This window comes from Crotalus tigris, unplaced genomic scaffold, assembly GCF_016545835.1.
Source record: "Crotalus tigris isolate CLP2741 ecotype Arizona unplaced genomic scaffold, ASM1654583v1 scf7180000019204.250258, whole genome shotgun sequence".
Taxonomy (NCBI): domain Eukaryota; kingdom Metazoa; phylum Chordata; class Lepidosauria; order Squamata; family Viperidae; genus Crotalus; species Crotalus tigris.
The window spans coordinates 204,210-229,240 of record NW_024097432.1 but is presented as its reverse complement, the minus strand read 5'-3'; the positions used below and the strand labels follow the sequence as shown (position 1 = coordinate 229,240).

The following is a 25,031-nucleotide window of genomic DNA, read 5'->3' as shown; positions in this document are numbered from 1 at the left end:
CTGATGGGTGGAGATGTTTCTTCTGAACTGCCAATGATTTTGATTCATTCAGCTCTTGGCACAGAGTGAATTATCTCCAATGCCTCAGAAACATTCTTAAAGCAACTCCAACTGTATTTTGGCATTTCTTTTGATTTATTTAGTTATATGAATCTTTTTATGCTGTATCACAAGGGATGGGACCAGAACTTAAAATAAATGTTGCTTTTCTTCTCAATAATCAAGTAATCCTTAATTATTATCTGCATTGCAGATGTCGATGAATGCGCAACTGAATCACATCAGTGCAATCCTACCCAAATCTGCATCAACACTGAAGGAGGATATACTTGTTCCTGCACTGAAGGATATTGGCTTTTAGAAGGCCAATGCTTAGGTATGTTACAATGGGATCAGCTACTCTTTTAGAAACTGCTATCTGGAATTTCTACATGATTCCCAGAAGAAATACCAGTGACCCTCTCTCTTCAAACTTCTATTAAAGGATAACAAAGATAGATGGGGAAAGAAAGGGAACTTTACGTTACAAGTGAGGCTGAGAAAAAATAGCTTATGACTTCAATACACGTAGTCCTCATTTAGTAACCACAATTGGGTCTGGCAGCTTGATCGTTAAGCAAAGTGGTGATTAAGTGAAACTGTGACTGTGCTTATCTTACTTCAGCTTTTTTTTCTTTACAAGCCTGCAAAATTACTTTTTCAACACTGTAATAACAGTGAATGGTTGCTAAATGAGGCAGTTGCTAAATGAGGACTGCCTGCAATGACTTGAGAACTACTATTCTTGAAAGTGTTACTTGAATGTCCCTCTCCAGATTCTGTGCATATTCCAAGGGACATAACTGGCATCAATAGATTAACATATTTTCCTCTCTTGATTAATGTGGAAAACATTCCTTTTACTTGTATTTAGTTGCACAATACCAGCACATAGCCAAATTATGGTGTTACATTAGCAAACAGTACTGTCATAGTCATGACATGTTTATCAATTGATGAGATCATGAATTCCAACTATCAAGAGGATTTTTTTTTTTAGAATGCTATATGAAAGGGCATGAAATTTGGGCGACTTTTTTAAGAGCCCCCAAAACATTATCAAAGGAATAAACTAGCTGAAACACCAGGACGGTTCTATAATGGATTCTTTGCTTTGAATGCATTGCTTTTGTTGGCTGTGACTGGCTTTTCCAGCTGATTTCATCAGATGGTGAAATACATTAGTTCAGTCTAACAACCTTACTGGGAACAGCAGATATCTGGCTTCTCTCCCTTCAGAACAATTTCCTGCCACATTCCTCTGCTCATCATATAGACATGATGACCAGAGTGCGTGTCTGTCTGTCCGTCTATTATCTGCCCGACTCTCTCTTATATATGAATGAGCAAGGAAAGAGTTTGTTTTCATTCCTTTTTCTGTTGCATCATGCTTTTAAATTGCAAGCCATTGTGATTATTTTATTCTTTTTGCAGAATGAAGCAACATCTTTAGAATACTCCTCTTATTATTTTCTTTTATACTGGTGCCAAATCTAGGTGCTTTTAAGTAAGCATTTAACTAAAATGGATAGTGGTCAATTGCCCTGCTCCACAGGTTGCTGGATATGGATTCCTATATGCACCAAGTAAAAACTAAATATATCACCCTTTTTGCCACACTGAAGCTTCCCTATCCAAGGTATTCAACCTCATCTTACGTATTTTGGATTTTATTCGATCTAGGGGACGAGTTCAGGATTTCCTTGGATTTTCATAGTTTCATGATAACTATGAGTTATGAGCTCATGATGTTAATATGATCGTGGGCTCACCATATATAGGGAGTCACTCTTGGGCTCTAGCTTTTGGGACAGTGAGAATGTGTTCTTGATATGGAGAACAACATCATTTTTTGGGTCAGGTTGACTTTTCTGTGATTACTATGAGGCTAATTGGCACCATCAATTTCTCAAAGAAAAGATAACAAGCAAGAGGGGCTGCCCCAATTTTCTTATGGATCCTTTCCCAACAATCAAGCAGGCGGTTTAGTCATGTGTGGAGTCAATCTCTCGGATATGAAGGAGGCAAAAGTACATTTATTTATTATTTATTAGCTGTTTACTTCATCCTTACTTTCTATCAAAGAAAGATATTATATTTCCTTTTTAGAGAGGATTAAGAAGGTATGGAGCAACATTTACGAAGGGCTTTGGCTAAACTGAATTATTTGGACCTTTTCATGACCCTGGCCTGTCTTTTTTTAACATTAAAAAAAATCATTCATTGATTTGGTCTATCAGCAGATTGCTGATACTCATTTTTATATCTCCACCACAGGCCAAGCAAGAGATGACGCTGGAGTCACTATGCTGTGCCTGGATGTTATGTGGGGCTAGATGGGATGGTACAGGCCTAAATAAATCCCAGCAAGTTACTGTTTGTTTAGAAAATCTCAGGCTCCATAACTCTTCCATCTTTAGCTCTGGACAGAGTTTTACTATCTTGTAGGATCAGGTCTGCAACTTGGAAGCCCCTCTTGACTTGTGACTAACGGCTGCAACAGCAGTTAGAAGCCATGACCAGGAAGGTTTTTGCCCAGATTTGGCTAGTAAACCACTTGAAGCCTCTTCCGGATACAAAGCTTTAGTAGCTCATGACCTTATTATTTCACAGACATTTTATGGTGGAAACTTGACCTCTTAGCCCCAGGTTGAAAAATAGTGAACTTCCAGGCTACACTTGACCCAACTATAGCAAATCATTCCATTTTGAGAGAGAAAAAACATCTCTATTTGAAAGAAAAATCCATCATGACTTGTTTACAGGAAATAGAGAGAAATGTTTTCTAGTACTCTCTTCCACTGTTTGCTAAAATAACTGAGGTGCTGGGAAAAGTAGACCATGAATATAATCAGAGAATTTTCCATGAAAAACTGTTGGAATCATCCAAAAGGCACTCTTGGAATAGAGTAATGGACTTGAAATTATTGGGCAAATAAACACAGTCTAGAATGCAACCAATTGTAAAACCAGAGAAATAGCAGAATCGAAACCAAATTAAGCAGGTGGTTAGGGAAATTATTAGGAAATAGAATTATTTTTCTTCTTCTTTTCTGACAAAGAAAAAAAATGCAATCCAATATCAGAATTGTTGACTTCAACTCTTTCAAATAATGAAATTATCTTTTGGGCATACTTGTGTCTTTAGCATGAACAAAGAAGAAATAAAGTAATCCTTTCTGGCTGCAGTTCCTATAAATACATCTGCTTTTTAAAAATTCTGAAATAGTCTTATAATGCAGGTGAAAATATCGTGGTGGATGGCTGTTAGAATGACAAAAGCCAGTCTTGTTTGTTGAATTTTGAATTTTAACTGTATTAAATATAAACATTTATAAAACATAAATGTCCATGTATTTTGATATTTGTAAAAGTTCAAACATAAAGTAAAGCAGGTAATGAAGGAGAATATTAACAAAGTATGGGAGTCTATCTTTAAAACAATATGAAGTAGGGTGTACTTTAAAAGATGTTTAAAGTATTTGGATATGGTTCCTTGGGCTGTAAAATAACATATTTTAACTGAATATATAACATATGTTATCAATTGCTGTGGATTTGTGTTTCTCCAGCTTTTTAAAACTGACCACATTCTTTATATATGTTTTGTACAACTGGAGTACGCATAGTGCTACAGTTGCCTTCCTATTCCCAATTTCATGTCAATTCATTTTTTTATTCTATCAATGAGCTCAGATAACAAAGTTATTAACTATGTTTAAAAAAACATAAGTGCACCAAAGGGACAATAATCAACCTGTTAGCTGTTATGCCAAATGATTTATATGTTTGTTTATTTTTCATTATTAAATTTATTGGCCACCCATCTTACTATTAGTTCCCTATTAGTTCCATCCATCCATCCACCATCTGTTATTCTTTTCTTCTGGATTTTGAATATTTGCCAACAGCATTGTAACAATCTGTGGCCACTAAAGAATTTGTGAATTAAATTTATGCTAAATAATCCACAGTTGCCTGAATTTGCATATTGAACTGAGCCATGCTCTACAAACAACAGATATTCAGTTAGTACAACCACCTAACAATGTGTGTTATATGAACTTCACCATAGTAGATTAATTAAAGCAGCTATCCCCTAACTAGTATGTAGAGTCCAACTCCTAGAATGTCCCGTCTACAATCTGGCAGTTCATGGAAATGATCAAAAATGGCTTTCCCTATATACCTTTAAGTCTATTTAGGCATTTCAATGGTCCTTTCCTCAGAAGAACTTAACAAAATGAAAATAACTGTCTACCATTTGGTTCCTCCATTGCGTCATCGTGTTATCTGGCATGAAATAAGATTCAACTGCCAGCCAATTGGCTTCTGTACATAAAAATGGAAAGTTCGCACCATTTTCATTGATTCAGGAAGCAAAAAGTCTGGGTCTTCATCACCAGTTCATGCAATCAGGCCCTTCATATCTAAGCCCAGATGTGTTATGCTTATCAGAAGCTCAAATAGAGATTTTGCTTAATGCCAAAGTTCCAGACATGTCAAACAGTTTGATCCCTGCTTGCATGACTTGAATTAGGCTAAAAGCAAATAGAGTGCAGTTACAAAGAAGGTGTTGATGCCACTTGCCCTTAGTAAGCTGCTGAAGGAGACTTTAAATGAAAGGGGATTGCAATATTTGATGAAATAAAGTTGTGCATAAAATCTGATAGCCCAGCGGTTCTCAACCTGTGGGTCGGGACCCCGTTTGGGGTCGAACGACCATTTCACGGGGGTCGCCAAACAATGCAGTCCGCCATTTTTTCCCCCTTTTCCTTAGCTGTGCTACTCCCTTTTATTCTATTGGCTTTTGAAAGCCAATAGAATAGACTCTCTTGAATAGAGTCTAATTCTATTGGCTTTCAAAAGCCAATAGGAATTGTCCAGGCTGTCTCTGCCCTGCTGAGCCCGCCAAAAGTCCCATTCTGCAAACGGTGCTGCACCAGTTGAGTAGTCCTTGACTGACGACCGGTTGGGGGTCGCGGCATTAAAAAGGTTGAGAACCACTGTGATAGCCGGAATAACATAACTATTGATCATATCATAATTATTTAAAATCTGTTAACAAATATTGTAAGGAAATACTGGCTTCTAATTTTTTTTTCTAATGTGGCAAATGCAACTATAGGTTTCACTTCTATTCAATTTGTTTACTAGATATAGATGAATGTCGCTATGGATACTGTCATCAGCTATGTGCCAATGTACCTGGCTCCTATTCCTGTACCTGCAACCCAGGATTTGTACTGAATGAAGACGGAAGATCGTGTCAAGGTATTGTGTAGAGGAGGGAAGAGGGAGGAAAAGCAGGATTCCAATTCCCAGACCAGGAATTGTGTCAACATTCATATAACATACAAGCAAGTTCAGAAAGCAGCAAGGAACCCTCATTTCAACCCTGACCTACAAATATTCTCTTTTGTTGGTATTCAGATAACATTATGAATATATTTATCCCAGCAACTTTATATCTTTTTCCCCTTTTTGAAAATAATATGTCATCAGAATAATGTATTTATTCTATAATTAAGTATATTAATATGCATTTTCATAATTAAACAATTAAATGCATTAAACTCCAACTTTTATGTACATATTCACACTTACAGCTAGAAAGGCCTGGATCATATGACTTAATGTTTACTGGGCACTGAAAGCCATTCCAGCCCCTCTATTTTCTCTAAGTTTATTGCTACCTTTCTAATGATATACTGAAGTTACATCTTCTACATTTATTCTTTATCTCTACTTTTTTCTTTTGGAAAAAACTCTCTACGCTATTATACGTTGAATTTTGTATATAAAATGGTTATTAAGCAAGTTCAAAAATGGGTCATTGGTAATGAGCACTGAGAAGCAATATTTATTGGTAGAATTCCATTTTATGTCTTGAGCCATAGAATAGTTTTTCAGGGGAATGAATTTGGCTTAAAAATAGAAAAAAAATCATATTTCAAACTGACTACATTATAAATGTTATGAACCATGGCAACTAATAAATATAAGGAAATAAGAAAGAATTATATGTGAAACTTCTCCTTTCCCACCTGTATTCACAGGATTTCTGCTCATAAATGGAGATTAGCTCTATTTGGCAAACCGCCCTTCAATTGATCACTTCCTAGTTTGGTGAGTTGTGGTAAGGTGGAAGTTGCCATTTCAGTGACATACATTTCTCTTGAACATTTGATACTGTAGCAGTTAAAGAATACCCAATACTATACAACCATTTTTCAGTAAAAATATAAATAGGTTCAGGGGAATTTACTATGGCCTTAAGATCCAAGGGCTGTACATATAGAGCTTGCTTAATGAATGGTCACTTAATGACCACTCAAAGTTACAACACTCCTCCAAAAGCTATTTACAACTTGCTCCCCAAGTTCTGATGGCCGCACATAGCCCTGTGGTCACATGATAGTATTCCAGGTGCTTGGCAGCCAGTTCAGCTTTATGTCTGGTTGCAGCATTCTGTAGTCATGTGACTATGATTTATGATATTGTTTTGCTGGGTGAGGATTTTTTAGGGCAGTTTCTGGCAAAAAACAAACCAACCAACCCACAACCCATAGAAATACATGGATTTACTTCATGATTGCAGTGTTTGCTTAACAACTGTCACATTCAGTTAAGAACCACAATGTTCACTTAACAACTGTTGCAAAAAAGATTATAAAATTCAGTCTGGTCAGGTGTATGCTTCAACTTAAGATCATCATAACTTACAATGCAAAATCGGGCTTCCATTACAATTGTAAGTTGAGGACTACCTGGACATCATGTGTTGATGATAATTGTACCAGCATGCATTTACAGTTTTCCAACTGCAGTTCAGCTGTACTCCAATTAGAGTAGCTGTCTAGATGAATTTTGCAATATGTGCCAATTTATAGTGTAGTACAATTACGAAATGCCTCCCTTGCAGACAGTTTTTGTTTTTTAAGGCTTTGGGGGAAAATGCTTTCTGCTAGTTCTTCCATTGCAAAACTGTCAGTTGTCTAATCTTGAAGGTGGGGAATAAAACTTGGATATTAAAAAAAATGATCCCAATGATCCTATTGTGGGTGGCAATCCCTGGCTTTTGTACATTTTTCTTTTTTGTGTGTCCTGCTCCATTTGGTCAGTTTTTGTTATGATTAAACAGTTGGAGTCTTAAAATTAATAGATAAACAAGGAAACATCTGCAAAATACATTAAGTTTTGTTTGCCATATTGGTCTAATCCCAAATAGAGCATAAAGAATATTTTTCTATACCTCCCTTTGCCTCATATAGTGGATGCTTACTCTTTATAAAACACAAGTTCTGCATGGAAGGCTAGAGTGACTTGTACATTATTTGTTCCTAACATTTTGGCAGGAGTTTAATTTGTTTATTTCTCATGAACTCTGCAACATTTCTTAAAAACAATGAGATATGCTATGAGCTTTTGTTTACTCTGTGACTCCTTAGGAAAGTAGCATGAAACACAGAACGTATGTTTGTCTGCAGAAGATGCTATACAGGTATGCCTCAACTCACAACCATAACTGGAACCAGAATTTCCATTGCTAAGTAAGGCAGTTGTTAAGTGAGTCACATCCTATTTTACAACCTTGTTTTTCCATGGATTTTAAGCAAATCACTGCAGTTAAGTGAATCATGTGGTTGTTAAGCAAATCCAACTTGCTCCATTGACTCTTCTTCTCAGAAGCTGACTGGGAAAGTCACAAATGATCCTGGGATATGACAACCATTGTAAATACACACTGGTTGCCAAGTGCCCAAATTTTGACCATGTGACTTTGAGGATACTGCAATGTTTGTAAGTGCGAGAACTGGTTATAAGTCGCATTTTCAGTGCCGTTGTAACTTTAAATACTCACTAAAACAATGATTGTCAAGAATTGCCTGTACTCAATCCAGGCATCTTCAATTTAAAAGCTGTTAGATATTAGGTAATGTGAAAAACTCCTGCTTTTGACTATAAATCTTCTCTGCCCATCTGAACAGGCACTTCTGAATGAAATGTAATGACAACATAGTCTGATTTGATATAAATTGACTTCCTAATTGGGTCATCTCCCGCATAGTTGCAGACAGAAAGCTGAGAACATGTATTATGTCCCCTCAATTTCAGAAGTGATAAGAAGGAAGCATTTGTTATTTTGTCCCAGACTGTAAATATATTAAATATCCCTTATTTAGCCTAGAAATAAGAAATAACTGGCCTGTTCTACCTTGATGCAAGAATTCTCTGATTGGCCTGCATTCCCCCTGGGTCCAGTACTACATATTGTACTATAGTAGTAACTTCTAATAGCGTGTATAATACTTAAAACCACATCAATGGCTAATTTATTGTACTTGGGGCAATACAATGCATTCATATTCAGTCATGTACTAGTTTGTACTAGTTTCCAATGTTCTTTGGGCATCCATGCTGTTAATGTTGAGAAAATTGGAAACATTTCCTTTTACCCTAATCTATGTTTTTCCTAAACTGAGTTTCTGAAATATGTCTGTCCTTACATGAGAGAAAGAAAGGGGGCACCATGTCTTAAAAAGACAGAATAAAAAACTGATACACATGTGCCAGACTGTAATCATGATTTATAGTTCTTATGACTCTATTCCACCTCACTGCAAACTCCTATCAGGAGCACAAGATGGTTGGAACAGTTGAAAGCAATATGAAAGCTGATATTATATTATATTGGAAAATCAACCATGTAGAATATTGAGAAACCAAACACATGGAATAAAATGTCTATATAAACTAGAACCTACATGGTGACATAAATCTTTATCAGAAGTTGATTACATTTGGCTAGCCAACAGGTGATCTGGAAGACCAATCAATGGAGTCAACGTTTGTTGCATTGCTGAAGATACTTATCTATGGACTAATAGGAAATAAGAAACACAAATTCAGATCCCCATATGAAGATTGGACTACTGTATGTGATTAATTTGGAACAGAACAAAACAGAAATAAAGGGGGATCCTAGTTTTTGAGAGTGGGAAGTAGTTATATTATTATTTTAAACATCTAAGAATAAGTTTTGATTGCAGTATTAATTGTAGATATTTTTTCAAAGCTGCAAATATTAATTAAAACTTGAGAAAGATCATTAATTTTTTAAGTACTGGCTATCCACAGATGTGAATGAATGTACAACTAACAACCCTTGTGTACAAAACTGTATCAACACCTATGGCTCATTCCTTTGTCGTTGTGATCCGGGCTATGAATTGGAAACCGATGGCATTAGCTGTACTGGTGAGTAGAAATTATTGTGAAATATTTTGACTATGGGAGGAAATAAACCTTTTTTGGGGGGAGAGGAATACACATAATGTTTTCTCACTGTAACATTGAAGATAGCAATTCAGAAATTGAGACATGAATAAGAAAATTAATTCTTATAATAGTTAGGATATTCTTGCAATTATTAGGAAACAATTAGCAACATGATCAGGGGCGTATACTGTATTCACTCTTCAATAATTTCAAATAATTCCACAGTACAGTACAATCTAATGTTAGAAAAAGGAAATCAAACTTTGGAGAAGAATGCATTCTGAAAGAAATACTCAATTCTCAATTGAGAATTTAATCAAATGGAAAATGTATCTGTACCTAATAGTGGGGCAATTTGATTTCAAGGCACTGGGCTTGAAATCGGAAAGCTATGAATTCTAATCCAGCTGAGTGACCTTGGGCCAGTCCTTTTTTCTTAGCTCTAGGAAGAAGGCATTGGCAAATCACCTCTGAAGAACATTGTCAAGCAATCTGAAGGGACTTAACTATGTAGTTGACAGAAGTTTAGATTGATTTGAAGACACACACAAAGTAACTGTAAGCATATACAAAGAGCACATTTTTTCTTCAGTTTTAAACATAATTTTATTTTGTTTTAAAAATATTTCAGTTCTAAACATAAATTAGAATGGGTCAGAAGTCCCCATCAGCTGAAAAATTGTTTATGTATAAAAATACAATTTATAGTGTTCCTGTCGGTGATTAGCACTGAACAATTCCTCCCTATAAACAGGACACTCTGGGCATTTGTCTGGGGACAGAGCACAGATGAACAATACTGACTTTGGATCTGCTGCATGCAAAGCCATCTATCCATCAGGGCCATCCAGAAATGAGCCTCTCTTTTATATCAGCATATTTAGTTAAGTCTATCCTTCCGTGGAGGTAGGGGGGGAATGAGAAAAACTTATAAGCACAAAGAGAAATGCACCTCCAATAATCTCCTTTTGGTTGGTATAACCCAATATTTTTTTTGAATTTTCATATTCAATTATTATTTGTATTTCATGTTTCTGACTTCATGTTCATGCTCAGTTTGGGGAATCAGATAACATTTTGCATAACTGATTCTAATTCATGAAAGTCTATGCCAAAATAAATACATTAATCTTATGCCTAGGATTATAGCCATGTGTATTTTGTTGCATTGGTGGTACACAACATCCTCAGTTACAGATTGCTTGGTCTTCAGCAATGAAACTGAAAAGCATCAGCCCATATTCTTGTCACAAAAATACCTAAAAATGACTACTTGAATAGCAGCAAAAATATATATAACTATTTGGGAAATTGTGGTTTGGGGTTTTCTTGGTTTTCACAAGCATTTGGTTTAGTATGAAAATGATATTCTGAAAATCAATTGTGCTTGTTTAAATGAGAATATTTACTCAAGCAGCGCAAAAAATGAGTATTGAGGGAGGATGTGAATTCTCTTTCTTCCAATTTACTATAAGTATCTGTTAATTTTGCCTTCTGGAAGCTACAAGAATATGTGTAGAAAGCTATTTTAAACAATTTCAAGATCCAGACATAAAGAAGGATATCTGACTTTTCTTCATCTTCCTATATTAGCATTTTTTCCATGATGTTGTGCTGGATCAAGAATTAACACAACTCATTCTAAACACTTATTTTTGACACATCATCCAGGATAGAGCTTATTTTCTTATTGGGGCAAATAATAAATACAAATTTACATTCGTTTTTCCAGAATCTGGTTTTATTAGTTATAGTCCAAGGATTACTATATCTATGTGCCAAACCTCAATGCTCATATTACTTTTTATTAAAAAATATATAGAACTTGCTCAAAGATTTAAAACAATGTTCTTTTCTTAAATGTCTTTGCCTTTGCCCCATTTTCATTCATAAATTGAGAAATATTGGCACATATAAACGCCATTCTCTCTCAAACTTAGAGTGAGAAGTAAAACAAAATCTATATAATTGTGGTTGATTATGGTCCACCAGGGAATTGATTTAGGCTGTCAATGATTTTAGGTATGGCATCTTCAGGCTGGAAGGCTTGATTTTCTTTATTGCCAGGAAATAAATTTCTGCTAGGCAGATTTAATTCCAGGAGCTCCCAAAATAAAGAAAATGTAATTGACTGTCTTAGTTTCCTCTGCCCTATTATTGTCAAAATATTAATGACTTAAACTGTTAGTCTTTTTTCTCACTTGAATCGTGCATTAAAATGGCTTTGGCCTCTTTTCCCCAAATGTATTATGTAACAAAAATTTGCATCAGGATTCCATCAAACTTTGTGAAGATTGCATAATCATTGCTATATTGTGAAATTCTTTATTTGAGTAGCCCTTTGCAGAACCTACAGTGAATTATTAATGTTCACAAGATTTTTGTGTGTTTTCCAATGTGTTATACTTAAGTTCCAAAAATTGTCAGTAAGCATGGGGTACATTAGGAGAGTACTAGGTTATGGAAACCTGTTTTAGAGAATAATTTATACAAAATAGAATTCCTCTTCCAGGGATTCATGAGTCACAAATACAAAACATTAGTAGACAAAATGTGAATGGATTGTGAATTTATTTGTGAATGAATTCTGTAAGCAGAACAGAGAAAAATAATTAGGAAGATTAAAAACACTATTTCAGGAAATTATAATGATGAATATGATGTGTACAAATGTGCCATTAAGACAGAAGAAAATGGAAAGTTATTTCTCTATGCAGGCTTATCTAAGATTACATGGTACTTGTGGTTTTCTACGAGCCTGACTCCAACTGCAATCCAAGCAGTTATGAAGCATCATTACAACAGTTTTTCAGGAGCTTTAATCTATTATTAACTAATAGCAATTTTAGAAATAATAGCAATTCTATCAAGAATGAGCAAACTTTTTTTTCATATTCTTACATTTCTAGATATGGATGAATGCAGCTTCTCAGAATTTCTCTGCCAGCATGAATGTGTTAATCAGCCAGGTAGCTACTACTGTTTCTGCCCGTCTGGCTACGTTCTTGTTGAGGACACTCGGTGTCAAGGTAAGAATATTCCATTTATTTGTCTTTCAAATATAATTAGAGGGCAAATAAGCCAGTAGTTACTCTTTTGGAAATAGTAGTAATAATAGTAATGCTTAAGAGAATTAGTTTTTGAAAATTTTATTACAAAAAGATAGTATTGAAAGCTATTACACAATATCACTGAAGCATAACTAAATAAGAAATGTTTCAAAGTTAATGGCTTTTCTGGCTAACCAACTATTTTCCAGAGCAGCTAAAGGTCACCTAATGCTGTGATACTTTTCTACACATATTGTATTTTGTATATTGTATCATATTTTCCAAAAGGGAAGACTTTAATGGAGAAAGCTGATTCTATAGTAACTGCATTCTTATTTACTAGCTTTGAAAGCAGAGAACCTTTTAAAACATTCTGCAAGTATTTTGTGGTTGCAAAACTTTTCTTTATGCATCTGTGAGTACTTCCCTCCAGTTGAGCACATTTCAAAAGATCTGTTGATTGACTTACTTGGCAGAACTAAGCTTTTATAATACAATTTCCTTTTCAGTAGTTTCCTTACCCTTTTTTGTTTGTTTGCTGAGTTTAAGCTGGGTATAAATATAAGATTAATCAGTACATAGCCTTCATCTGGGTATACCATACCAGTTATTCAAAAAAATTTCTATTTCTTATTTAGGAAGAGGCCAAGATCAATAAGCTTGTTGCCTTTCTTCCTCCAAACAACAATGCAATTGGTGTAGCTAATGAAACATAAATAATTAGATTTACAGAGAACCAATTGTTCATACGTTTATATCCAAACTGAGAAAGGATAGTATAAGACTTGTAATGAAAACTCAGTCTCTATTAGGGGTATCCGCAGGCTATGGTTAAAAAGTCAAGATGTCAGCCACCATGGTATAATCACAGTTCCATCTGTTGTTGTTTTTTATGTGCTGAGCTTTGATTGAATCACTGTGACCATCATCTTGATCTTTTTTTTTTTAACCATATCATGTGGACCCTCCTGACTTCTGGTAATGTTAAATGAGAGCCAGTCTTGCATAGTAATTAAAGTGTTGGGCTAGGAGTAGGTAAACCCAGCTTTTAGTGTAGCTTAAAAGTTGTAGTGTACCTATCAAGCTTGCTGAGTCACTCTCTTTCAGCCAAACCTACCTCACAGGATTATTATTACAAGAGATGGTGTAGAAACTCGATAAATTAAAAAATAAAATATTATGAGAAACATATGAGAAGTGCTGTGCATGCTGCCTTAAGTTCCTAAATGAAAAATGGGATATAAATAACATTTTTTATGAAAGCTGTGTGTACTAAGTGCTCATTTTTAATGTAATTATTTGCTGTATTTCTGTACAACTTTTCATTTAAAAAGTTGAAGAAATTAGCAAAAAATATACTAAAAATAGGGGGAAATTACAATAGAAACACAAAAACTCAGAAATGATTAAAACACTAAAATAAATTAATAAAAAATACTAAAAACAGTAATTAGGGCATGTAATAAGAAAGAAAATACAGAAACCAATAAAAGGCTTGGGTAAACAAGTAAGTTTTTAATTTATGATGAAACCCATCTAGAAAGGGGAAACTACTGCAAGTGTCCATAAACTCAACTAGTTATATTGACAGACCAGTTGAAAGGCAGCAAACATAAGTGGAAGCATAATGGATTATACAATTTACTCACTAGTGGTCAAATCACGAAAGTAGGGATTCCTTATTGATGTCTGATAGTCTTCTCTCCTAAATTCTTCTCTTTATAGTAAAACCATGTCCAAGCAATGCCTTCAAAACTTCTTTTTATGTATCTTCCTAGAAACTGTGACAAAAAACCCACAGTTAAAAATTTAGTAGTTTGTAGAAATTTCAAAGTGGGTTGGTGAGTTTGCTTCTTATGTTTAGTATTTCTACATATAAGATTGGCCTAGTCAGTTTCTATCTTATTTACAGTAAATGTAATAATCATGAATATATCCCTCTCCTCTGGTACATTCCAACATATAATAATCAGCCAAAAGTTGTTTCTTTTTGCCAAAAATATACTGGCTTACAAATTGGAAAATATATTTCTAGACTGTGTAGTAGACGAGTTTACCCAGATATTTCACAAATTATGCAAGTTTTCCCCAAGAGTAAGCAGAATCCACTTGGATCTCTTAAGGTTCATTCTTCTAGTCATTTCTGATATGTTTCTCTTTTCTGTGAAACTTATTTCATTTATACAAAGTGTTTGTTCTCTTGCACAGATGAACACTGTGGAGAATGCTGATCATAGATCTACTTTGGCTATAAAGGCCACTAAACATCTTTCAACTCTTAGTTCCCAATGCCTGTCAACAACAATTAGCAAGAAAACAAGTATTTTTGTTTTAGTTTGCTAAAGAGATATAGTGATTTTTTTTAAAGTACTACAGTATGTGAAAAATTATCAGAAACGGAAAAGTGAAAGACGTTATGTGACTTCTTGTAATTAATGTTAAGTAATCTCTTTAGAAATCTAATCCTTCTCAAAATTGAAACTAAAGCTGTGTTCATTCAGTGCCTTTGGTATTGGAAGTCCAAATCTAATTGCACATGACCTACTGACCACAAGTGGGCAGCAGGTAGTAGATAAAAAGTTAAGGTCTACCTTCCCTCTTTACCCCTCCACTTGGCTCCTTATTTAAGAGATTTATTTATTTATTTAGCGAATAGCATACAACATCAGGGAAGTCTACACATCCTAGACCCAATGCAGTCCTGACAGCCTAAATTGCTAGTTCATTCCATTTGACGCTTGGATGCCTATCCTCAGTTGCTGGCTCTTCCAGGCCCTTACGCCGGTCTCATCTTGCCTTGTGTTGCAATCTGCCTCGTATTTGGCCAGGTCCAGTGCCAGCTTCTGCTTTCCGCACACACGAATACAGCTAGGTGCTAATCTGAGATCTCTCTTTTGCCTTACTTCCTGAACAAATTCAGAGAAAGCATTTTATTCTTCTTCCTATTAATAATTCTCCTTTCCTCTGCTATTATAAAATCTGCTGTATTGATCATTGTTCGGTTATTTTTCTTACACGTCAGAAAGCTTCATTGTCCAGAGTTGTGCATAATGGAAACATGTTTTGTTTTCTCTCATATTACATTTCACCCAACCTTTGAAGATCTCTAGACTTTAGTGTGTAATTTCATTTTAGTCTCACTAGAGTTGTGAGTGCATAAACTCCCTAAGGATGCCCAGTAAGCTTTGTAGTGATGAAATTCAAATCCAAATTTTCATGGTCCATTTCCAACATCCCTATCTGTTATTCTCCACAGCTGTGTTAGATTATATAAGATGATATTATCATTGTTAACTGATAGCAGGAATTAAAATCCAATATACCCCAAGACTATTGAGCATTGGGCAATGTTTGGGAAAGACTCCCCTAAACATACTAAGTATCATTTCAGGGAAGGGGACTATCTGATAGGACTATTGCAAATTGCATTCTTAAAACAGTCACTTAAAACTTACCAGCCTTTGTGACAGACTACAAACTGTAATACTCAGCCAGACTTTGTATCATACACGAAGGAATCACATCAGTTGCTTCCTCTCTGATTGGATTATCCCTTTTCCTGGAAATCAATAAGTTAATTCCATGGGAAACTATGGAACTCCACTGATTTCTGGCTTGGTCTAGCACAGTGGTGGCAAACCTATGGCACGCGTGCCAAAGGTGGCACTCAGAGCCCTCTCTATGGGCACACGTGCCGTGCCCTGGAGATGGGAGGGACTGGCCCCCGCCACCCAGGCCCCGCTCACCCAGTCTGCCATGACCACCGCGCCCACACCCACCCGGCACCCGGTGATAAATAAGCGGGGTTTGGGTTGCAGTTTGGTGTCTAAAAGGTTCGCCGTCACTGGTCTAGCAACTTCTCCTGAATATCCTTCCTTCCATGATACCCAAATTTCCAAAAAGCCTCAAATTTCGTGAATCCAAGTCTAAGTGCTATTGCTATTTCAAGACTGTTTTATTTCATAAATATAGGTTAATGTTTTAACCAGGAATCTTGCACTTTATAATTTTGCTCAGTATAAAGAATAAGCAAAGTGTAATAAATCATTGTGATCTGAATGTTGCATTACAGTTGTTTTATTTCCAAGAATGAATTGGTGGAGTCTTAAAGAATGAAGGGGTTAAAGGGAGATTGCCAAGTAAGGCACTGCAGGGTATGAACTGACAGCTCAAACCACCAGGCTGCTATTCAAAGCCAGGAAGGCAGGACCAGAATATGTAGACCCAGAAGTGGGAGATCCCAGTCTTTCATCCTATTGGCACAGCCCGACAAGGTTTTTAAAACTTTTGTTTATATTATGACTGAACACTGTGCACTAACATATTTATTATAATGCCATATTTTCTGGGTTTTTTCTTCATTTCAGATGTTAATGAATGTGAGGTTGGGAATCACACTTGTAACGTGCAGCAAACATGTTTTAATTTCCAAGGAGGATTCAAATGCCTAGACCCAGTAAGATGCGAGGATCCTTATATCCGGATCAATGAAAAGTGGGTAATATATTAATAGAAAAAATTAGGGCAATAATATTCTACAGGGAGCACATTATACAGTATAGTTCTTGGTTATTTTTCAAATTGCACTTGCTATTTTTGGTTGCTAGCCCTGTTCAATCTTGATTTTAGAATGTATTCTCCCATTATTTTTGAGAGATGAACTCAGTGTGAAATTGACCAATGATTGAAAATATTTATTTCCCAAAGAAATCAAGGGTTGCATAGCCACTTGTTAAGTGCATAGCCATTGTCAAACCCAGTTTCTTGCTGTGTTATATATAAAATAGCCAATATCTAAAAATGCAGTTTTTACAGTATGCATGTCTTTCTAAAATAGCATTTTCAAATATACAAAATATTTGTCAGTACAGTTTGCTATTTTCCATAGTTTCATTCTAAATTCATTCTTTCAAGTTTTTTCCTTTCAGAATGGAAATGTTCAATGATAAAAAATACTTCTTTATCCGGTCACCAGGTGGCAGGATACTCAGCTATTTACAACTAAAACAGAAGAAATGCTTATGAAATAATAACATTTCTCTTCTCCTGTGATATATATACAATTGCCTTTAAAATTAATTAGAGCTATTTCATAAGTATGTTGTTAATACATGCTTATTTCACACACTCTATTAAAGGCCCTACAAGGCAAAGTCATCTCTAATCTCTTTTCAAAATTAAAAATGCAATGTCATATACATAATTAAACACCCAGAGAAACAAAAGAAATGGAAAATAACATTTTAAAAATATTTCTTCAGACAATGATTTATGCCTGAATTTAGATTTATGAATTCAAACTATAAATATTTTGACACTAATTTATGCTCAAATAATTTGTGCATACCAAATTAAATAAATTATGGAATAAACCTGATATACTTTTTTTACTTTCATTTTTTTCTATCCTGTATATTACATTATAACAAGGGTCATCATCTTATTTGTGAAATGAAAACTATCTTTTTACGTTCTGCAATATATTATTTATTATATTTTTATATCATCCACTGACCAAGCCTTTGAGAGGCGCGGTGGCTTAGTGGTTTTATGACGCTAGAGATGGTCTTTGCTCCAGCAGTTCAAATCCCAGCACTCTGTGGCAGGGTGAACTTCCATCACTTGCCTCAGCTTCTGTCCACCTAGCAGTTTGTTATATGCAAGTAGATAAATCCCCACTTCCTACTCCTTACTTCGGTGGGGAGACTAGTTGGTCCTCTGTACAGGAAGCCAGATTCCTGCCAGCTCTGAATCTTCTCAGTTGTGACACCATTTGCAAGGTGGTTCCAGGGAAGGGAGGGGCCTTGGGTAACGCTGCAAGAAGAGCTGTTTGTCTTTCTTTCTGGTGTGAAGCCAGCTCACCTTTTTGTGGTGCACCATTGCAAGCATGTCTCACAACAGAACTGGTAAATTGGTAGCCAAACAACTACCCTGCAATAGCATTGTGGTCTCCTGGATAATGTAATACACAATATGTTAATAACAACCACCACTACCACCAAATTTTTGGACTGTTTGCAAAATGTGTAGATCAATAAAATACAAAATATAATATTAAAACATCCAAACAGATACATTAAGATTTAACTATCTCAGCATAAAAATAGCACTCATGTGTTTGCTGTTAAACAACACAGAAAGTAGCATTCTTATTTGCTTATAATAATTTGATTATAACAGCAAAAATAATAATAGGTATGAAATTTTAGCTAACAATAACAATTCATCATAATGCACATTATAATAAATGTGTTAAGCTTTATTAAATAATGTTAAAAATATTCAAGGTCCTTGTAAATCAGTAAGTTGATAGATGGACAAAAATGTCAAATCCAGTCTAAACATTTGGCTGACTATGCAACCAGATAATTAATAATAATAATAATAATACTTCTTTTGTTTTGGCAGTCATTGTATATGTCCAACTGAAAACCCTAGCTGTAGAGACCAGCCATTCACCATCTTGTACAGAGACATGGATGTATCAGGACGTACTGTGCCCTCCGATGTATTTCAGATGCAAGCAACCTCTCGCTACCCTGGGGCTTACTACATCTTTCAGATTAAATCAGGAAATGAAGGCAGAGAATTCTATATGCGGGTGAGTGAGATTTACAAATAGACACTTTCATTATCTTCTTTTTAAAATAATCTGTATTATTTTAAGAGGTTTTTAAGTTTACATCTTAAAATTTTAAAAAAATTTAAAATTATACTTTTGAAAATTTTTATAACTTAAACTTTGTTCGTGAACTGGTGCTTATTCACTCAGCACTATAATGCACTGTATTATGTTTAAATCATCATTAACACCATGATGTTATACAATGATAATATATTTAGTAGCCTGTCTTATACATTTGCTTACATTGCCTATCTGAACAGTAAAATCATCACAACAATACAGTATTCATTTTATAAAGAATGCTAGATGAGTGCCATTACTTGAAATAAAGTAAAAAGCAGTTTCAGACATTCACAAGCAGTGTAGCAAGCACTGGAGCAAACATGGAAGTTATCTCCACAAAAACCTGTTTGTGACTTTTTCAGGGAGCTATATGCTAACTGGGAAAAAGGCGTTAGTTCCCAGGAATTTCCAACTTACTCAATATAATCATTTTATTTTTGAGCACTGTAGAATAGGCAGTGAGGCAGAAGAGAGAACCCCAATTCACTCCAGAATGTGACGCAGTGAATTAAAGTCTTCTTCCCAAGAAGGCTTCATGAAGGGCTAGATGGGAATGCAATTTTACAACAGCCTTACTCCAGATTTAAGTGGCCTTTGATAAAGCAGTTTCTGCCCTCTCAAATGCTTCCATCAGTGGAAAGAAGGAAGAAGCAAGGGGAACAATTCAGACACCTATTTCTTTAAGACTAAATTTCTACAATCTCTGAAAACCAAGACTGGTTCTATTGTTTCTAGTGGTTGCACCTACTGGGAACCAAATCAGGTGAAAAATTGGTAGTTTAAATAATCAGTTATTAAATAATATAATCCACCCTCCTATGTCTTTTGATCTCAGACTCTTTTCTTTTGAGCTATTTTCCCAATCTGTTCATTCCCCATAAGACAGGGAAATATCCATCCTATTTGCTACTCCAACTCTTGCAGAACATTAGCAGCAATTAAAAAATAAAGTCAATCAAAAACACAACCAGAAAAGGCAGCAGTCAATAGCCCTTTGCATTCACACAGTATTTATCCAACACTAGATCCACAGAAGTGAAGTGGCAACTTGTTTTCAGTAAAACTGCTGGTGCAGGACTCAGTTCAGATTCAGACCACTCTCCCCCAACCAATACATTCTAGATCACCACCATCACCATGCTCTGGTTTGGCAAGATTTGCTGTAAGTGTTCTCCGTAGTGATTATGGCCATAGTCTTGAGTCACCAACAAAAATAAATCTTATACAACAGAGCCACGATTTTGTTATATATATTTAAGAGGACAGCTTTTGGCCACATGCTATGCTTGAAATACTTCAACATCTTTCCTTGGCTTTCTCCACACAGCAAACTGGACCTATCAGTGCCACGCTTGTGATGACTCGTCCTCTGAAGGGGCCACGTGACATTGTGTTGGACCTGGAGATGGTCACTGTTAACACTGTCATCAATTTCAGAGGAAGTTCTGTCATTCGACTGAGGATTTATGTATCACAATATCCATTCTAAACCTAGACTGGCATTGCTTTCTTTAAAACTACCACAGCAGCAGCTGAAAAAGGACCCTTTTCTGCCCAAACTTTTTTTCTCAGAAGTCAATTCTTCTAACAATTCAACTTGAAATTAATATTCAGACATGTCACAATGGTTCATGTTACAATAACTGGACAGTACTTCTTGTGGTTTAAAGGCACCTGAGCTTTGAATTATCAGTGGATTCCATAGAGTTATTTTATTTTATTTTGCTCATGAGTGTTTAGGTACTTTGGTCTTGCTTTCCAAACTTTTTCTAAAGTGTGATTAAAAGCTTTAAAAACTGTGAAGATTTTCACTGTAATGGCAATGCTGTTTAGCCAAAACACTAGAGAAACTGGGAAAGTTGGCTTCTACTGTTGTTTTCTAAAAACTAAAGAAAAACAAGTAAAAAATGCTTGTGGGACCAGGAAAGCATCAGCTACTCTCTCAAAAAAATTTTTTATGGAATAATCTTACATTCCGAACCCTGGGTTTGATTCAGGGAGAATAATTCCTTATTGGCTTTGTTTTATACTTTCCCCCTTTATTTCCAGGCCAGGGAATTGACTGCCTGGAGATCTTAACTAGAATCCAAACCAATCACAGCTATAACACTTGCTTAAGAGAACTTTGCACGTATACTTCTTGAGTATACCCATTTACACTCTAGGCAACCTGTTCTTAAAATAGACATAGTTTTCAAAAACAGCTTTTTGAAACAACTTAGAATGGCATGTCAAACTTAATGCTCAACTTTAAAATATTTTTTTAAAAAGTCATTTCAGGCACAAAAAAAACAGGCACACATAAAACAATTCTTTGGATATGGCCATTACGGATAGTATGATGTAATTTAATGACATACTTTAAAATATTTACTCAAAAAGAGGCCACTATCTTTTCATTATCTATTCCAGGCCCATTTCCTTAATAGTCACAAAGCAGCCTACTGCTGTGTAATGATAGTTCAATATGAAATCAGCAGAAAAAATCCACACATATATGTCATTTTAGCAACTCTAACAGAACCATTTTTATTCTTAGTTGTATTATGCTTATTTTATATTACTCTTTTTTTTCTGCATAGGAAAAACATGCATCTGCAATTCAAGAAATACCCAGGCTAGTAATTAGGATGGCTCAATAACAGAGTATGTAAGTTCCTAGCTTAGTTCCCAGTGTTTCCAGTTAAAGACCTTGGGAAGCAGAATGGGAATATCTAATGCCTTAAAGAATTGTAACAAGTAACCGCATCCCTTAAATTGGTTACTGGTTTGACCTTGAAAAAGGAAGCTTTTTTTGCATATTAAAAAACTAGATGTACTATATTCAGTGATATATGTTCTAAATACAGATAGTCCTTGATTAACAACCACTCGATCAGCAACAGTTTTAAGTTATGACACTTCTGAATGAGGCAAATTACAGTTGACCCTCAAATTACAGCTGTCGTGGCATCTCTGGAGGTGACAGTATCACAATTTGGGTGTTTGGCCTGGGAGTGCAGTGGTTAGAATGCAGTATTGCAGGCTAACTCTGTCCACAGCCTGGAGTTCGATCCTGATGGGCTCAAGGTTGACTCAACTTTCCATCCTTCAGTAAAAAAAATTACCCAGATTGTTGGGGGCAATATGCTGACTCTGTAGACCATTTAAAGAGGGTTGTAAGGCACTATGAAGTGGTATAAGTCTAAGTGCTATTGCTATTGCTTGGCAATTAGCTTGCAATTACGACACTACAGTGTCCTGCAGTCATGTGATTGCCATTTGGTTTCTGGCAAGCAAAGTCAATGGGGAAACCAGCAGGAGGTCACAAATGGTGATCATGTGACATCAAAGCTAACAGGATTTGCTTAATGACCTAAAATGGAAATGCCAGGTAACACAGTTTATAACCGTGTTGCTTAGTGATGGAGCTCTTTGTCCCAATTACTGTTGTTACCCAACATCTACCTGTAGGCATTATATTAAAACATACAGTTAGTCCTGGACTTATGACCACAGTTGGACCAGAATTTCCATTCTAAATTGGTGCAATTATAAAACAGTTATCACATGACTGAACCCAATTTTATGATCATTTTTATTGTAGTCATTAAGTGAATGGTAATAGTAGTAAAGTTGGAAGGAACCTTGGAGGTCATCTAGTCCAACCCCCTGCTCAGGCAGAAAACCCTACACCATTTCGGACAAATGGCTGTCCAGGCTCTTCTTAAAAACTTCCAGTGTTGGAGCATTTACTGCTTCTGGAGGCAGGCTATTCCACTTTTCCAACACATGAATTACTTCATACTTTTACTATATTATGAACATTTTTAAGATTTCCAGTATGGATAAAATCACATGAGATTAAGAAAATAGGAACTAGCTATGCTGAATCTGATTTCTCAATGCATATTCAAAATAATGTACAGTATGTGGTCCAAATTTCAACAGAAGCTCAGTAAGAATTAGATTTTTAAAAAGCTGATTGCACTGTCCTGGGACTTGAGATCATAGTTGTGATTGCACTTCCACACATATTTAGGGAACATTTATTTATGGGAGTAAAAATCAAAACAAATCATAGTGGAAACGAACATAGTTCTGTCATTTGCAGGATATATATATTTTTAAAAGTTGCTTTCCTGCACATATGGTTTGTAATAGTTTCAATAACTCAAACAAAACACTGATTTTTTTAAAAAACTGTATTTTTATTTTTAATTGTTTTATTTTTTCACTGGCTTCACCAGTTTTCTGGGAACAAAAATATATTGTTCAGAACCAAAGTGTGAACATACATGTTCACTAAGGGGCTATATTTTCCTGAATGTTCTGATCATGTAAGAGGCTCTATTCCTAGTCCAGCTGTGCTCAATTTGTAAGTTGTTTAAACTTTTATTCAAAGTAAAAAAAAAAAAAGTTGTGCAGATTTTTTAAAAAGGAAAATTATATTTGGCAATATATCTATGTCTGGACTCTAAAACAGCAGCAAACCTTGGATGACTTCTTTTGTATAATTATAATTACTTCAGACTATATGAATGACCTGGCTTGAGAGCATTTATTTCTTTTTAAAGTTCCACAAACTTGTTCCAAAGGTTTACTGTTGCTCATGCATATAATGCTGAACGTATGTCCAAAACAGGTATTTTACATGTGCAGATGGAAAAATATGTGATGGTTATTTGATTGTCCATTTTCTGGAGGACTATTGTACTATGTTACTTTTCTCCCTAACAATCGAATGATCATCTACTAGCGCTTTACTGAAATGATTTTGTTTCCTGCTCCAGCTCAGTCACAAAAGGAAGATTTCTCTCTCCCCCCCCCCCGCCGTGCATTATATGATGAGGCAATGCAATTGCGTCAGTGCTGCTTGGACACAAAGGGTTAGAAATACTTTTTCTTTGCTGTATAAAAAGCCAATATTAATGGTGAAATACTTTTATGAAAAATGTGCTGAGGAAATTATTAACCGGTGAAAACCCTGCTGAAATATATGGAAATTATTAAGTAAATAAACTATGCCTGAAGACATAATTTTGCTTCTGGGTGGTTCTCATGGATTACGGTGGGTTTCCCGTAGGATTTTTCAACAGATTGTACTGCTTGGCTACTATTGTAGAGATCAAACGTAAATTCTTCCTTCTTTGCTACCAAATGTTTCTTTTCATTTTATTATTAATTATTTTATTTTGAAAAAAATAGTGTTAGCAAGTCATAATTTCTTACTTTTCCATATGTTGCTGAGGTTAAATACATTATGCAAACCAGCAAACTGAGTCAGATTTGGGTTTTTTAAAACAATTATTGTTTTGTCCTGCCTTTATTACTTTTTTAAAAAAATTATAAAGACAGGATAAATAACTCAAGACAGCAAACACACCTAGTACTCATGCCTCCTACTCTTCTTTGGACCAATCACTCAGATAAACCTCTGAGGTGGGTTGGGCTAAGAGAGAGTGATTGGCCCAAAGCCACCCAGTTGAATCACACAGAGATAGGAAAAAGATTAATTATATGTTTGCCAGCTTGGGCAATTTATAAAAATAATTGTACAAGCAATAAAGGCAGAGTAAAATAAATAAATAGTATTATAATCAGACAGTTAAACCAGTATTTTCCATCATCCACTCTTCTGTTTCAGCCGTAAAGGAATCGGAATCCAGGAGTGATTTATTGCTATCTGTACTAGTATTGCAAATTTAATCCTTTCCCTCCCAGGCCATCATTATATGTCTCTACAGCAGACAGCTATTTCTAATTCTCCTTTTTATCTCCTGTAGAGTTAAGTAAAGACATTAATTAACACTTGGTTGGCAATCTCTCGGACTGGCAGACCATTGTCCTCAATTTTCTTCCTTTGGTGCAGATTACCATTTCCTTTCTATAATAATAATAATAATAATAATAATAATAATTACCTTGACGTGGTTGTGGGGCTTGTGTACTCTGAGGAAGATGAGAGCTATGCCAGAGGTTCAACCATACTG

At 35.4% G+C, this 25,031-nt stretch overlaps 1 protein-coding gene across 1 annotated transcript in view; it reads left to right on the top strand.

Moving 5' to 3' along the window:
* Nucleotides 1–24,078, top strand: part of LOC120316019 (fibulin-5-like) — a 39,731-nt gene extending 15,653 nt beyond the window's left edge. The window contains exons 2-8 of the mRNA XM_039361117.1: nt 254–376; nt 5,197–5,313; nt 9,181–9,300; nt 12,231–12,350; nt 16,739–16,865; nt 18,780–18,972; nt 20,387–24,078. Coding sequence (XP_039217051.1) covers nt 254–376; nt 5,197–5,313; nt 9,181–9,300; nt 12,231–12,350; nt 16,739–16,865; nt 18,780–18,972; nt 20,387–20,548 — 962 coding nt within the window. The 3' untranslated portion in view covers nt 20,549–24,078. The remainder of the gene's footprint in view (nt 1–253; nt 377–5,196; nt 5,314–9,180; nt 9,301–12,230; nt 12,351–16,738; nt 16,866–18,779; nt 18,973–20,386) is intronic.
* Nucleotides 24,079–25,031: the final 953 nt, after the last annotated feature.